Source organism: Pristis pectinata, chromosome 1 (assembly GCF_009764475.1).
Source record: "Pristis pectinata isolate sPriPec2 chromosome 1, sPriPec2.1.pri, whole genome shotgun sequence".
Classification (NCBI taxonomy): domain Eukaryota; kingdom Metazoa; phylum Chordata; class Chondrichthyes; order Rhinopristiformes; family Pristidae; genus Pristis; species Pristis pectinata.
In genome coordinates this window covers 125,895,226-125,912,396 of record NC_067405.1, presented here as the reverse complement: position 1 = coordinate 125,912,396, position 17,171 = coordinate 125,895,226, and the positions used below count along the sequence as shown (strand labels likewise).

The following is a 17,171-nucleotide window of genomic DNA, read 5'->3' as shown; positions in this document are numbered from 1 at the left end:
GGTCTCCATACCATCTGAATCGCAAAGGAGCTGAAGACCGCTGTACCAACAACTACATAATCTATACTGTTAAATCCATCAGCAAGCCCACAAGGCCAAAGTGGCAACAGAAAAATCAAATGTTAAAAAGGTCTCAAAGATCCCGCAGTCAGTACTCACAGACAGCCTTACAATTCTCAACCAACAGCAGCTGCATGACATCCACAGCACCTGCAGGTCCACCACAGTTAGTACCTGTGAAGAGATTTTTGACTTCACTACCAGAAAATACTAGGATTGATTTGATGAGAATAACCAGGAGATCCAGGACCTAATTAACCACAAAAGAAACCATTACAAGATTAAAAATTCTAATCACATCAAGGGAAATAAATAGTTCTACAAGCACCTGATGGCAGAAATCTAACTAAACAACTCATGACCTAAAGAACGAATGGTGGATGGAAAGAGTGTAGGTGATGCAGCTACTAGCTGATTACTATGACGTGTGAGCATTCTTCAGCATTCTCAAGACCAGCTAAGGCCCAAACACTCAGGAGCCCCTACCAAGAGCCAAGAATGGATGAGAGCTTATCAGGGACAAGCAGGCAGTCAGCACTCACTGGAAAAAGCATTTTGAAGATCTCCCTTTTTGAAGATCAACCTTGAGGCAAGTGCATTTGACTCCATTCCACAAAATGCTATCCTATCCGGTCTTGCCAGATGAAAAGCAACAAAGCCTCAGGAGCAGATGGTACCCCTACTGATGTTCTAAAACTTGAAGTGGAACTTCTGATGTGCACTCAGAGCCTCCTCTTCCTCATCTGGGAAGAGGGCAAGCAAAAGGACTTCAGACTTGCTATAATCTGACCACCTTCACAATAAGAGACAAATCAGACTGTAACCTCAAAAGAGAGGCCTCCACAATGAGAATCATCACAAGGGTACTCCTGAACTGTCTCCTCAGTGGCTGAAGAGCCTCTCTACAGGTTGAAATGTGGACTCCATCCATCAAGAATTACAATGAACAATGATACAGACATATGAAAAAAAAGCAGGGAACATAAAACAGTACAGCACAGGAACAGGTCCTTCGACTCACAATGTTGTTCTAAACTAATTAAACTAGTAAATAAATGCTTAACTAAACTTGCCCCTTCTCACCTTAAATGCATCTGACCCTGGGAAAAAGATACTGGCTGTCTACTCTATCTATGCCTCTCATAATTTTATAAACCTCTATCAGATCTCCCCTCAGTCTCCACCACTTCAGAGAAAACAATGGCCTTTTCCAACTGTACAAAAGTCTTTGAAATATGCCAACTGAAATCCTTCTCAAATTTACCTGGCTTCAAATTTATCTGCATTCTAACTAATAGATCCACCATAAACTCAATACCTGTGCACACTGAGGTCAGACAAAGCTGTGACATTGCTCCAACTCTGTTTTCAATCTTTCTCACCACAAGACTAGAGGGAAGCTAATCTACGGGTCAAGCTCCACTCCAAAACCAAGGTCACTCCAATTAATGAGCTGCTGCATGTAGTCAGTGCTTATGTGTGTGCACACTCAGACTGAGCTCCAAGTCTCTGTTGACTTGTTCACTGAAACATATACAAGGGGCTTTACAGTGAACACTCATATTCTCTATCAGCCTTCTGAACACCCAACCCTCAACCCCGCCACCCACCAAACAATAAAATTCTATGCCTAGATAGTGGAAAACATGGCCTATTTTCCATATGTCGAGTGTCACTTCTTAGTGAAGGCAGAGATTGCTGATGAAATTCACTACCAACTCACTGGTTATTAATTTACTGCTCCTTAGAACTATTACATTTGAAATACATCCTGATACGAAATTACTTTGTGGCAAATTTAAGAACAAGTGCTAACTAATCTAACAAACATTGCAGTCCCGGTATGCATTCTTATTAACATAGCAAATGAAGTGTTCCTCAATAAACTATTGCACCTCAAGTTACAAGAGAAAAGATGTCACCGACTATCCAGAATACCAATGCATTAATTATAAAGCACTGAACCTCATATGGGAGAGAACAAGTAAATCTGCAGGGAACTGAAAAAATAAAAATTAACATTTATTTAATATACTCTCAATAGGCTAAGCAGAAATTAAACTATACTGTGTTTAACTTATTATCATTAGCACAGATGTTCATAAATTTTGACTGCATTTTTCTCACTCACTCAAATGTCCCAGAAGGATTGCAAACTCCAAAGAAAACACCAAATAGCTGAAAGTGTGATAATTTTTCCTGGAAATTATGCCTACTTCCTGTCCAGATAATGGTAGGATGCATAAAATCCTTTACTAAAATTAATGGCAACTTAACTAAAATAAATTTACATTTTGTACAAATATTAAAAGTGAAATAACTGCTCAATTCAATCGGTTTACACTGTTCTCATAAACGCTTACCATCGACAATGATTTGACCTTGGCATTCATGGAAGTGCCAAGTGGCTGATGATAAGCAACAGCTTTAATGATGAATGGGTTAAAATACAGTTGTTATTATGGAAAAATGTATAAAATGTACAATTATATACTAGGAGGTTTGTTGGCGCTGTATTTTTACATCTACTTAGTATTCCACCAGTTGCCAATACACATGTTAATGCCAATCAGACATTTGCTGCAACACTTCGCAAAATCTAATTAATCACTGCACCCTGTCCCTCCCTTCACAAAACTGGCTGTTTGCCAGCAAGTCAATCTTTTTCAAATCAGTTCAATCCTTTTCAGTAATTATTCAAAATTTTAAAAATAATATGGTCAATGACCTACATAGTAGTAGATTTTTTTGTAGTTTTATCCTGATGTCAGCCAACTACTTTTTTTTGCCTCACAGACAAGATAGTAATGGCTCAAGGCTTGTCGTATACATTCATTCTGTTGACCTCCGAAATGACCTGTGCAAAGGCAGTCATGCATTGCACTGTGGTATAAATCTTCACAGACAAGTAAAACCTGTTCTGTTTGGCACAAAGCCCTCTAGCTGTAAAAGCTACTCACATTTATGGAGGCAGGCAAGAAGGGGCCACAGTTACAGAGCACATATCATTCAACATGTAGCACACTTTGCACTATAAAAAAACCAATGATCAGCTGAACACATTTCAGAGCTTAAAAGAAACAATTTAATAAATAAACTTAAATTACTTGAAACATCTAATTAACCACTAGCTGTTTAAACTTTCCTATTTTTCAATGTTTTTTCATATACATATATTGAATTAGGTTTATAAAGTGATAAAATTGAAGACAATTAATCATTGACTCAACAGCCATCCAATTTAAACAATGCACCAGTGCACTAAATTTCATTTTAAAAAATATTATTTGATCAGGGAGCAAACTCTGATTCTAAAAAGATGACTATTTTCTACAATATTTAATTTTATTGCTCAACAAATGTGGATAATTAATTAGACAGTCATGACTTTCAGAATTTTTGTTTTAAATAGAATACAAGGACAAGACCTCAATTGGTATTAAAACCAATTTACTTGGAATCTTGAAGAAAACAAATTAAAATATAGTTGACTAATTGATTACATATTCACATATAGATTTGTCATCCACTATTTTTGAAACATGGTCTGTCAGCTAACCTCTACTTTTAAGATTCCCTCCCCAACAAGTGCACTGAAGGGAGCCACTGGGAATCGAGGTCCATGACACATCTCACATTTTATGCCCAAACTGTGCAAAATTTGCATGCCTGGTAAATTTTGGATGAGCTCAAAAGACAGAAGTTTACAGTGTTCACTACATTTTGAAATATTCCAGGAAAACATCATACATATGTACAACATACATTTCATATTCCTGACTTCAGGACAGCTTATCCTGCACAATTTCTTTAAGACCTTAAAGTCTGTGCAAAAGTGTGTACAGAATTAACAATTTCAACCTGAAAATCTACTGCTTTCCTATTAAGAGAGCCTAGTATGAACTTCACTACTAGCCAGACAATCCTATTACCCAATCATGGCATTTACTGACTAATGCAGAATGGCATCATTTCAGCTGTGAACAACTCAGTCAATGCCATCCTGTTCTTTTCACTGGCTTTGTAAAGAGCAGAAATACATTAGAAAAATTGAAGTCAGTATTTTAGGAATTCTGCAGAATCGTTTTTCTTTTAAATTTTACATTACCTCCCATTTCCAAGCTAGATTAAATTATTTCATATTTGCAATTAATTTTGAAAACTGGCTCTCATCACTGGATTAGTGGAGCAGTTGACTTGGCAAAATTGTATTGTCAGTTCACATTGTCAGGTCTGTTAGGTACAAAAACTGCAAACTTATAGCACCAATCCAACTCACTATCACCTTAACATTGGTAATCAGGTAGCATCTCTGAAGTGCAAAATAAAATTAGCATATTAGATCAATAATGAAGAGGTCCCACCTCTTCACATCCCTCAGGAACCACCTCTCAAAAAAGTAAACATGGATAACTAAATTCATCATTGCTTTCAGTATGTCAGCATAGCATTTAGCCATTTGTGGAAAAGAGCACTTGAAGATCAAGACTCCAAACCCAGCACAAAGCTCATAACAGCAATGACTTCTGCCCTCCTGTAACTAAGTTATGGACTACCTCAGACACTCCAGAGCAATGAAGGGATACCACCACCAAAGTCACTGCAAAATCCTCCAAGTCCACCGGCAGGATAAGCAAACCAACATCACTGCCCTTTCACAGGCCAACATGCCTAGTGTTGAGGCCCTAATTATATTCTGTTGCCTCCCAAAGGGAGGCCACATTACCCACATGCCTGACATCATCCACTTGAAACAAACACTCAGTTCTGAGCTCTGTCATAGGAAGAGATGACTAGGTGACAAAAGGAAAAGATTTGGGGATCTTCTCAAAAACCCCCTAAAAAGTGCTATATCCGCACTGCCTCCTGAAAACCTCAGGCCCACGACAGGTCAAAATGGAGGAGTATTTGCCATAGCATTGAGAACCTCATGCATTCATCAGAAGCACATAGAAACACAGCAGAAAAGGCAGAAGGAGCACACGCTCTTCCAAACTACCTGCCACTCACATCATCCAACACCTTCTGCCCCAGCTATGGCAGATTCTGTAGGTCCAACATTCATTTCTGAAGTGGCTGATGAGGCTAAAATTCTGGAGAGGAAGCAAGTCATCCTCAGTCTAAGAAACGAGATTTCATAAAAGTTCATCAGCCCTAAATGTTAATTCAGTTGGTGTTCAGAGGGAGTTGGATATTCCTGCATATGAAACATGGAATTGTGTTGGGACGGCAAATGGTACATTTGCCTTCATTACAAAAGGATCAGGGTAAAGAATAAAGGTGCTTTTCTCCAATTAAGCTCCAGTGAAAGTAGATCTGTAATATTGTGTCCAGATTATATCTCCCCACCCAAGGAAAGACATGCTTGAAATAGAGAGAGTGCAGCAAAAGGTTCACTAGATTGATTCCTGGAATATCATAAAAATAGAGATTAAGCAGACTGGGCTGATATTATTGACTGAAGAAGAATGAGAGGTGATCTCAAAGAAGCACACAAAATTCTTGAGCTTGACAGGGTTGATGAAAAGTTGATGTATACTTTGGCTGGGTGTCTACAGTCAGGGGTCACAGACTCAAAATGGGGAACCAGCTCTTCAGGATAGTTGTGAGGAAATTCCTTCACCCAGGGGATAGTGAATCATTAGATTTCTCTATCCAAGAGGGCTGGGGAGACTCAATTGCTGAGTATGTTCAACACAGAGATAAATCATTTTCTACATATTAGGAGAAAAAAGGGATAAAGAGTTACTGCAGGAAAGTGGCACTGAGATATGATCATATAAGTGGCACAGCAAGCATGATGGACCGATGTTTTCATGTTCTCCCCAAGGATGGTGCCTGACCTGTTGAGTATTTCCAGCATTTTGTGCTTTTATTTCAAATCTCTAGCATGTGCAATATTCTGCTTTTGAAAGTAGCTTGACAAAGCCAAGGATATAAATATTACAACCACAGCTTACCTGCCTAACAGATGGAATTCAGTAATTCCCACAATCCCCTCCATGACCTACCTCCTTCTTGGTAATCTTGCTTTTCTACTGAAATCAAGGTAGGTGTCTGAGCTTATCCAATCCCAGAATCATTTCTCTCTCAGAGCAACAGAATGCTCTATCTCTGCTGAAAACAGTAGGAAAGAGAAAGTCGGGGTTGGGTTGGTGGTCATCAACAGGAGAAGAGGTAACATGAGCAAGAGGATGAGGAAAAGTGGAAGGAGAGAAAGGAGGGATTGAAAAATAAGAAGGGAAGTACTAGACTGGTTAAAAAAAAGGAAAAAGGTGGGGCACAAGAAAAATCTTAAGATATCCTAAGAAAATAGGGAAAAAAAATATTTGTTATCTCACACTCTTCCTTCTGCTTCCTTTCTAGACCATGGACTAACCTACTCAGTCCAGCTCTGCAGTTGGGGACCTTCGAGTCTTAGTCAGAATTTTTCCCCCCAGGTAGAAATGTCAAGTACTAGGAGGACATGCATTTAAGGGGAGAGGAGAAAAGTTTAAAGGAGATGTGTGGGGCAATTTTTTCTTAACAGAGAGAGTGATAGATGCCTGGAACAGGCTGCTGGGGGTAGTGGTGGAAGCAGATAAGATAGTGGCATTTAAGAGGCTGTTAGACACATAAATATGCAGGGAATGGAGGGATATGGATCATGTACAGACACAGGCAGAAGAGAATTAGTTTAATTTGGCATTGTGTTCAGCACAAACACTATGGGCCAAAGAGCCTGTTCCTGTGCTGTACTGTTCCATGGAGACACAAGAGACTGCAGATGCTGGAATCTGCAGCAACAATCTGCTGGGGAAACTCAGCGGGTTGAGAAGCAGCTGTGGGAGGAAAGGAATTGACGGCATTTCCGGTCAAAACCCTACATCAGGACACAATCCCTTTCCTCCCGCAGATGCTGCTCGACCTGTTGAGTTCCTCCAGCTGATTGTTTGTTGCTGTACTGTTCTATACCATATGGAGATACTGACTTATAACCGAGCTTAAATTACCATTTCCCCTCTCTCAATCTTTCTGTACAGAAATGCCTCCCTTTTAACTTGGCTACTTCCCACATCACAGTTGAAAACATGATCTCATATTGCTACAGCACAGATCAACAATTTCATACCACAGTAGAAAGAAGCAACCCCAAAAGTGACCCCTCAATCAAATCTGTCTGTGGTTGTGATCTGCAAATTAGTCTAATTATTGATGTTAATATTCATGATTTGCTTGTGAATCTACATTGTTGCAAGATATTGATACAGATTATCTACTTCTGACCAGTACTACAGCTTCTCCACAGAAGTTTAACCTCTCTGGAGTTTCTTCTTAAATTAATCTCTCTAGAATTTTCTTTAAATTATCTATCATTCTATGCCCAAGCATTTTTATAGGATCACAAGTCACAACAAGATAAATTTTAAAAGGTCACTTTTAGAGCTCCACTTCAATGTTTAGCATCAGGGCCCAAGTATTAAATATCCACCGTTCTCACTCCCATGCTGGAACTTGCCAAGACAGACAAATCAAATGTCATGCCTTTACAATGGAGAGAAAAGAAACTACAGCTTTACTACATTTTGAAGACATGAAATGAAAAACTGGAAAACAATACTATAGGATGGTATATCTGCTTCTGTGACTTTTTAGCTAACTACACTTCAAAACGTTAAATATTTCACAATGTCATTCTAAATAATAATCCATCCAAATATCAAATCTTGTAACATGCGCTCAATTTCTATTACTTGATTGATCTTCCCTTGGATATCAAGATATATTAAATACAAATATAAATGAAAGAAATACTTGAATCCATACAACATCTTTCGCATTTCAGGCCATCCCAAAGCATACAGAAAAAGCAACAGAAAATTTGCATACAGCAAGATAAAAAGACCAGCTAATCTGTTTTAATGACATTGAGTGAGGGATAATATTAGCCAGGGTACCAATGATAATGTAATTGTTTTTCTTCAAAACTGTGCAAAGGAGTTTTTAATGTCCACCTAACAAAGCAGACAGGGAACTTGTTTAACATCCTATTTGAAAAGCAGCACTTCAGACAGTGCACCAATTCATTGGTACTGCAGTGTTGTACTATAGTCAACCTGAATTTTCATGCTCAAGAGTAGAACCCAAACGCAGAGATGAAAAATGCCACCAACTAAACGGTTGAACAAGAATAGCTGTACAATCCTAGTTAGCCACCAGCTCCGTACAAGTTGGTCCTGTCAAAAGATTCATGCTTTCATAGGAGTTTATCTATAATGCCACAATTAAATGTCTCCATCAATTATATTAAACCAAAAGATTTACAAGGATATTACTAAGACTAGAAGGCTTGAGTTATAAGGAGAGACTGGACAGGCTGGGGCTTATTTCCCTGAAGCCTTGGAAGCTAAGGGGTGACCTTATTGAGGTATATAAAGTCATGAGGGGCGAAGATAAGGTGGATGGTCACTGTCCTTTTTCTCAGTTGGGGAGTCCAAAACTTCTGGGGATAGGTTTAAGGCGAGAGGGGAAAGACTTACAGGGGACCCTAGAGGCCACTTTTTCACACAGAGGATGTGGGTATATGGAATGAGCTGCCAGAGGAAGTGGTAGAGGCAGGTAAAATTACAATATTTAGAAGACATTTGGACAGGTTCATGGATAGGAAAGGTTTAGAGGGATATGGGCCAAATGCAGGCAAATGGGACTTCTTCAGGTAGGCAACTTGGACAGTATGGATGATTTGGGCCAAAGGGCCCAATTCCGTGCCGTACAACTCTAATCTGCACCATGAATATATTCATTAACTCTACCTCTAGAGTTCTTTAGGTTACAGAATTCAAAATAGTCATGACACTAGGAGAAGAAATTTCTCCTCATCTCCATCTTACATGGCAGCCCTTATTCTGTGACTCTGATCCATAGTTCTCGATACCCACAATAGGGGAAACACCTTCTCAGAATCTACTTTGTCACCCTTATGTTTCAATAAGATCACCCCTCATCCTTCTAAACTCTCATGAGCATAGGCTCAACCTACTTTCAATGCTTCAACCCAGGAATCAACCTCGTGAACCTTCTCTGCACTGCCTCCAACACAAGTCTTTTCCAGTCCTGAAATGGGAAGATTAAATTTGAATACAGTACTTCAGATGCATTCTCATCATCACTCTGTAAAGTTGCATCAAGACTTCCCTAGTTTTTACATTTCATTGCCTTTAAAATGAAGGCCAACATTCCATCAGCCTTCCTAATCACTTGAAGTAACTTCATGACAATTGTGTATTTCATATACCAGGATCCCCAGATCACTTTTGTACAGCGACATTCTGCAGTCTCACTCCATTTAACTAATAACATTGCTTTTTTTCATTCTTCCTATCAAAGTGGATAAACTCACATTTTTCCACATTATTCTCCACTTGCCAACTCACTTAACCCATACGTTTTTCCTTCCAGGTTCTTTGTATACTCCTTGAACTTGCTGGTCCATCTATCTTTATAACATCAACAAATGTGGCTGCATGCACTCAATCCTTTCATTGAAGTCTTTCATTTAGATTGTTAATAGTTAAGGATCCAGCACTGACCCCTGTCACATCTTACTACTTGCCAATCCAAAAATGATCCATTTATCCTGACTCACTGTTTCCTTTAGGTTAGCCAATGCCCCCTCCATGCCAATACGTTACCCATTCCCCACCTATGCTCTCTTATCTTGCACAAAAACCTTTCATGCAACCTTTTGAATACCTTCTAGAAATCCAAATATACTGCATCTACTTGTTCCCCTTTAGCCACTCTTTTTGTAACATTATCAAACAACTAATAAATTTGTCGAACAATCTCCTTTTCATAAAACCACATTGACTTTGTTTGATTGTGTAGTGATTTTCTAAATGTCCTAGATGTTAGGCTAACCACTCTTTATTTTACTGCTTTCTGTCTCCCTTCTCTCTAGAACAGTGGTGTTGCATTTGCAGCTTTCCTACCCTTTAGGACTTTTCCAGAATTTAGGGGAATTTAGTAGGCTATAATCAATGCATCTACTATTGCAGCTGCTTCCTTTAAGACCCTAGTGTTTTCAGCTGGTCCAGAGTACTTGTTGATGTAGTGCTTTTTCTCTACTGATGGAGATTGCTTTCATTTCCTTCCTTCCTATAGATCATGGTTATACATAATGTAAAACTGAGAATTAGAGGGTCTGAATGCACCTACATATTAAGTAGGATATTCAATTAAAACTGCTGGGAGTCAAATCCACTTGTGATTAAAAGGACAGAAATCAGTTACCTAGCATTGACAAGGCTGTAGAAATAAGGTTATGTCATCTCAACTTTTTAGCCAAAATTGCCTACAGAAAAAACTCAATTTGGAAATCGGACTCAAGAGGCTAGGATACAGTATCTACACAAAATGGAAAAATGTCAAATTTGAGCTGTTTGGTGCTTTTCTGAGCTTGAAGCAGAGATTGCATCAAAGTAGAGAATGCCTGAACATGCATTTGATTGTTTAAGGAGATTATTGAAACTGAGCATCTGAAATGAAAAATGTTTTATTACACTATTTTTCCCACTTTTTCTTTAAAGTTATGAATCCATAATTCAACAACCAAAAAATATTAAACCCATATATAATTATATGTCTTTGTTCAATGGCCTAGAAGTCTCCACTGATAGACCAAAAGCATATGCCTTGTCATGTTTTAAGTTTCCACTACTGACCTGAACAATTCTGTATTTCACAAATCAATGCACAAAGCAATAGAAACAACAGACATCCAACTCAACCAGATGAATATCGTTTCCAATGAGGTTCCACTGGCCTCTAGTATTCTACAGGCCCTACACCAAGAATTTTAATTGTTTAAAGATAGAGCATCCAGCAATTAAAAATGTTAAATTGCAAGAGAATAAGTATCTATCTACCATGTAACGTTTTCATCAATGAGGAACATTTCACATGAATGGAATAACCACAGATCATCAACTTGAAGAATACATCTCCATAATCTGAAGTTTTGACGACATCAGTTAATTTTCCCCTTCAACGAGAAAGGAACACCAATTATGACTACCACTTTATAACTACACAATTTTTTCATGAATCCCATATTGGTATTGTGCCATCATCTATGAAAATTGTGAAAAATACCCTGCAAAGAAAGAAAATAATAAGACCAAATAATTTTCCTTTCTTCCCTATTCAGTAGCTTGAATATACCGAAAGAGCTTGACAAATAATAACTAAAAGACAGCAAAGAAGAGAAAACATATAGCCAACTTTTTATTAAAGTCTACATCAACATGCTTTCCCTGGTCTTCAAGTGAGTAATGAAGATACGATATTTAAACATACTCTTAATTGTAATACTATAGGCAATGGTGCAACTCCAAAGCAAGATTCACTGAACAGCCCACCACATCAATATGGGATTCCATCCACAATTCTACAATATTACCATTACTTTCAAATTTTACATATGTGGAAGCACAAATAGAGCAGAGTGAGGAAAAGAAAGCAATGTCCTACTCCTGACTCAACCAATTCAAATGCTGTGTACAGATCAAGTTTCCATTGATGTAATGTTTTACTTTTGAAGTTTAACATTAATTCTATGCAGCTGTACATTCTGTAGGCTCAAGTAGAAATTAAGACAAGTTCAGATTCACAAGCAAGTCCTATGGAACATTTTGAAAGCCATTATTGTGACTGTAGTTATATTATACCATATCCAAGTATATTATCTCTTACATTTTGATGCCAGTTGAGAAGGTAACAGGTTTAACTTTCCGTTGTGTTTCTAATTGCGTTTCCAGTTGTACAGCCCGGTCCTTGTGTTGAGCCAAGAGCATACTGGCAGGCAGCTGGGAACTCTCCTACCCAAATAATTAGTGACAGATTAAGATTTTAGGTGAGAAGGTAGGGAACGACATTTTCATTCCATGTTCAGATTCAGATGCATAAAAAAATTCAAATCATAACCATTAATTAGAATCAACAATATTTTCATACTTAGTGAATCATATTAGGATTGATCATAATATGCCTTTAGTTCATTATCACATTGATCAAAGTGTTTTCTCATTTAAACTCAAGAAACACCTTTTTAATTATTTGCTTTATGAGCATTTCATGAGGAGACAAGCGCATATTTTTCAAAGTTCTCTGGACATGTTAACATAATTCAATAGAGACCCACCTTCCATAGTTTTCCCACAGGATGTACAATACATATTTACCAATAAATCTTTTTCAATTTCACTTTGCCTTTAAGAGTTCTAACAATCGTTCTACTCTTTTGCTATCACACTCCTCTCATATTTTGATGTTGTACTTAACATATTTAAGCATATTTTGTGCTTCTTAGTAATATCCTGTACTTATAACACAACCCATGCCAGCTTGCAAAGGAGTAATCCCATTAGTACCATTCTCCCTCTCCTTATGTCCATGGTTCTCTCCAACTTATTCTCTCTCATGCAAACCCATCTATTTCCTTTTGATTCTTTTTGCCATTGGCCTACACTAATGGGTGATTTACAGTGAATAATTAACTTAACAGCACATTTAGAATGTGGAGGCAACCAAAGCACTGAGAAAAATCCCACACGGTCATAAAGAGTGCATGCAAACTCTGCACAGGCAGCACTCCTTGTGTTTTGTTTTGAGGCAACAGCACTAACTGCTGTGCCACTATATTTACATAATTCTCATTTTTCTCAGGCCTTAAAATGTTTTTTTTAAGGATCCCACTTGAACAATATGCCTCTTCGAAAATTCATTCTCGGGAATAATATCCTAAACAAGTATCAGTGCAAGTTTACCAGCTAGGTGGTAAATTAAGGACAGTTAAATATCATAACTGGTAAATGTATGAAGATGGCCCTAGGTTATTTTACATTAAATGATTATAATCAGTAGACAAAAAATGCAATTTAAGCGAAGTCCAGAGGTGAAGACTGGTGTCCAACCTGCTGTGCCACGTCAGTCAAAGTATTCATATATTAGTGAGTTTAGAAGAATGACACCACAATTAGTCTCTAAAATTAGTCACTAAATTGTCTTCTAAGTTTAGGATTCAGATTCACACTTACCAGATCGTCAATGAGGGCTTGTTTATTCTTCTTTTTTGCTAACTGCTGCATTTGCTCTTCCTTCAACAAAAGCATTCGTCTTCGATCACTCTCTTGCCGTTCAAGTTCTAAAGTCTCCTCCAAGTCTTCTTGCTCCCGGCTCTATAATGGAAAACAGTCATATTTGCTGCAGCACAGAACTTCAAGTTAACTGAAGACTTCCAGATGAATCATTCAAGGATAAAACAATTAAGATCCCTAATTAGAGCAGTCTAATTTTTTTTAAGTTAAGGCATTGCTGTCCAAGTCACATGGCCATGTGACAGAAACTTAACATCAACGAGCATTGGCATTCAATGGGAAAGTTTCACAAGTTACTGTGAAGACAAATACATGGAGCAGTGCTTGATTACAATATGTCAATATCTTCAAAAATCCCCACTAAATCCCATCCCTTTACTGCCTCCTTCCACTTCATATTTCAATATTCTTCAAATCATCTTACTCTTTCTCATCTTTTTCTTATTTTGTATTCCTCTCTGTCTTCGGCTACTTTAAAGAAACCCAAGGCCATTTACAATGTGGGGCCAAATTAAATTTCACACTTGGGTGCATATCCTGCACCAATACAGTCCAGAGTGATAACTTCAATTGCATATTAAGAACCAAGGTACATTCAGACATTGGAAAAAAAGTACATGAGGAACTCTCATTAATATAACAGGCCAAATTCAAATCCTGGAATCTACAGTCTTTGGGCTAACTTTGGTCTTAGAAAAGTTAATGGAATCCAAATACAGGGCTGAAAGTACACTTTCAAGAGACAAACAATAGCATGATGGGAAAAAAAAGACCAACAATACAAATCAAATTTATACAAATCATCTAATTTGATTTCCAAAAGGTTCATGATAAAATTCCCAGCAAAGAATGAAAAAACAAAATAGATCCAATGGAGTGAAAGAAAATTAACAAATTGCTTATAGAACTGAAAACAAAGGGTGATTCAAATAATGGATTCCAAATAGGATATGGAGATAAGTGAAATGCTCTATAGTGAGAGCTGCACCGAGTTGAAGCTTTACATATTCTTTAACAATGGGAGGACGGAGACAGAATAACTTATAAACTAACATGGCATAACATATGTGGTAGTGTCTAACAACACAGGAAATAATTGAGTATTAATTAGAATTGTAAATGGATCCTGTATGACATACACATGCAGTTTAATAAAAAATGGAATTTAAAAATACTAAAAATGATCATTACCTCCTAAAATTTCAACAGGCTAAAGCCAAAACAACCAGGAACTAAGAGCATAAATATTGCTTTATTCTCATTCTAGAGTACTGTACATAATTTTAGTCTTATTCAAGAAAAAATGTGGTTCCAATATCCTGACAACAAGACTGATGTTGCCTGAAATGAAAGAGTGAATAAGATTAGGTAATACTCAAAGACACATTCCATAGAGAAATAAAGATTCTAGTATATCCATAGCTATCCAAGGGAGTCAAGAATGGTATCAAACTGGAAGCCATATAAAGTTCCAAGCATTAGTGGCAGACTAGGAGATTGAAAAAAAAATTTGAAAATAGAATATGAGAGCAAGCCATCAAGAAATTTACTTAAAAGACTACATGCATATTTAAGATTAGTTCACTTGGATAAGAATCTGAAACAAATCAACTGACCAGTTTTAACTTGTTTTTGTAAATAATGTCCTTATTATCCTTCTGATATTGCTCCATTTTTCTTTTGGTGTTTTCCACATCTATATTGTTGGTCAGATTATTCACTGCAAAAAAAAAAGTGCAGTTTCTGAATGATTGTGAGCTATCCATACGACAATCCAATATCTACTGCTTACTCAGAGGTTGTTAAATTAAATTTCCTGTTAATGTTTTTCAAATTAAGTTATTGAATTAACCAGAATAGATTGCAATCATCTCTTTGGATTACCCTCTTCTACTCCACTTCTGAGAAGGGGAAGATATCCATGTCTTGAGATGGCCTCTGAACACCAGCTACCATCTGGACCTAACGAGGAGGTCTTGGTCCTAAAGCAAGGGAATACAAGACCAGGCTCTGTTGCACAGACTTAGCATGCACACAATAAGGAAAAAACACCATACTCTGACCACACACACACACAATCCTGCCCACACTATTCCTCAGCCCTGGTCCCTTGCACCCCCACCCAGATTCCCTCCCTGCTTATTCCCCCTTTTCTCAGTCTCCATAGCCCTGTCACCCCTCCCCTAGTAGCTGCCTCAAAGTCTTTCCCTCTTAACTACCTCCACCTCATTCACCCCTTTCCCATGAATCAGATGGATTTTAAATGAGAAGGGGCAGTTCCATGATCATTGCTACTGAGAGCAGCTTTCATTCCAGATTTATTTAATTATTTGAATTTAATTTCTTCAGCTGCCATGGTGGCATTCAAACTTGCAACAATGGGTCAATTGCCTAAGCACTGGTTGCCAATCGAGTGACTTAACCAATAATCTATTCTATCTGTCTGAGGTTTTACCTACTCTGCATGCTTCACACGGCATGTCAGGATCTCAGAGTGCTTTTTGCAGCTAAGCACAGCAGAGAAACAAGCAATGATCACCTAATGATCATGTGTGTAGAGTGTGTCACATTGCCTGGGAGCGATTCTAGGCAAAGGACTCATGCAGTACCAATGACTATAAAGTGGAAGGGTGAGGCAAGTTTACCTCAGCACCATTTTCTTTCACTAATCACAGTGCTCAACACCGTTTTCCAAGAAGTTTTCAATATACTCAATGAGGTGCCTCCACAGCTCACTTGAAAGAAAATTCCATAAATTCACTTCAAAGATTCACTATCCTTTGGGGGAAGAAATTTCTTCTCATCTCCGACTAACCCCTTAATTTGAGATTGTTACATCTAATTCTAAACACACCAGTCACCCTGTCATGCCCCATAGGAATTTTCTGTGTTTCAATGAGGTCAACTTTCATTCTTCTAAATACTGCGTGCAGGCCCAGAATGCTTCATCTCTACTCATAAAGAGGATGCCCCATCTCAGGTATTAATTAAGTGAACCTTCACTGTATTTCTTCAACTGCAAATACATCCTTCCAGAGGCAGGAAGACAAGACCTATACACAATAGTCAAGTTGCAGTTTCACCAGCAACTATATAACCGGAGCAATACATCTCTACTATTAAGCTCAAATCCTCTGGCAATAAATCCCATTATATCATTTGCCTTCCAAATCACCTGCTCTCCTGCACATCAACTTTCAATTATTTGTATGCAAGAACACGTTTTTAAAATCCAATGCCTTCCAACCTCAAAATTTAAAAAAAATACACTGTTTTGAATTTTCCTGCCATAATTTTCCTCACAATTGCCCATACTATTCTACCTGCTGTGTCTATGCCTATTCATTTCAAATGTTCATATACAGATGAAGCCTCTTAACATCCTCATCACAACTCACACTGAATTCAACTAAACTGCTGTGGGCTTAATGAACAAAACAGAGTAATCTGCCAGAAGGGTGGAGATCAAGCAGACAAAACAATACACTATTTTACCAAAAATAAAATTTTAATTATGCTAAATGTTCAAGTACATAAACAACTCCAAGAACAACAAAGAATAATGTAGCATAATGATGAAGGCAAAAAGGAAAACCCTTCAATAGTTAGTTTAGTCCTTTCATACACTGCTTGTGCCTCAAGTAGAATGTAATGTATTTGCATTCTAAATGCTACTCATCAATGATTAACAGGACATTGACATTGAATAAATTTAACTACTTCATGATAAACAACCCATTTTCCAGGTTACTGTTAGAAAACTAACATAACTTATGACTTCTGTACCCCAGTCTTTTACAGGAAATAGTTCTTGCTTCCTGTATTTTGTAATTAGAAACTATGATGAACAGTGAAGTATTTTTCAATTCCATCCACCAATGTACAAAATTATAGTCTCATTGAATAAGAATCAAACAGGGTGGAAACAAGCGCTTCAGCCCACCAAATCCAGGCCAACCATCGATCATTTACACC

General features: G+C 37.7%; 1 protein-coding gene across 2 annotated transcripts in view; it reads right to left on the bottom strand.

Moving 5' to 3' along the window:
• The window catches only part of mnat1 (MNAT1 component of CDK activating kinase), a 107,529-nt gene that overhangs the window by 52,248 nt on the left and 38,110 nt on the right, over positions 1 to 17,171 (bottom strand). For both annotated transcript variants that reach the window (XM_052025122.1, XM_052025113.1), the window contains 3 exons: positions 14,813 to 14,916; positions 13,137 to 13,277; positions 11,794 to 11,918 (listed from right to left, as the gene is read on the bottom strand). In XM_052025122.1, coding sequence (XP_051881082.1) covers positions 11,794 to 11,918; positions 13,137 to 13,277; positions 14,813 to 14,916 — 370 coding nt within the window. The remainder of the gene's footprint in view (positions 1 to 11,793; positions 11,919 to 13,136; positions 13,278 to 14,812; positions 14,917 to 17,171) is intronic.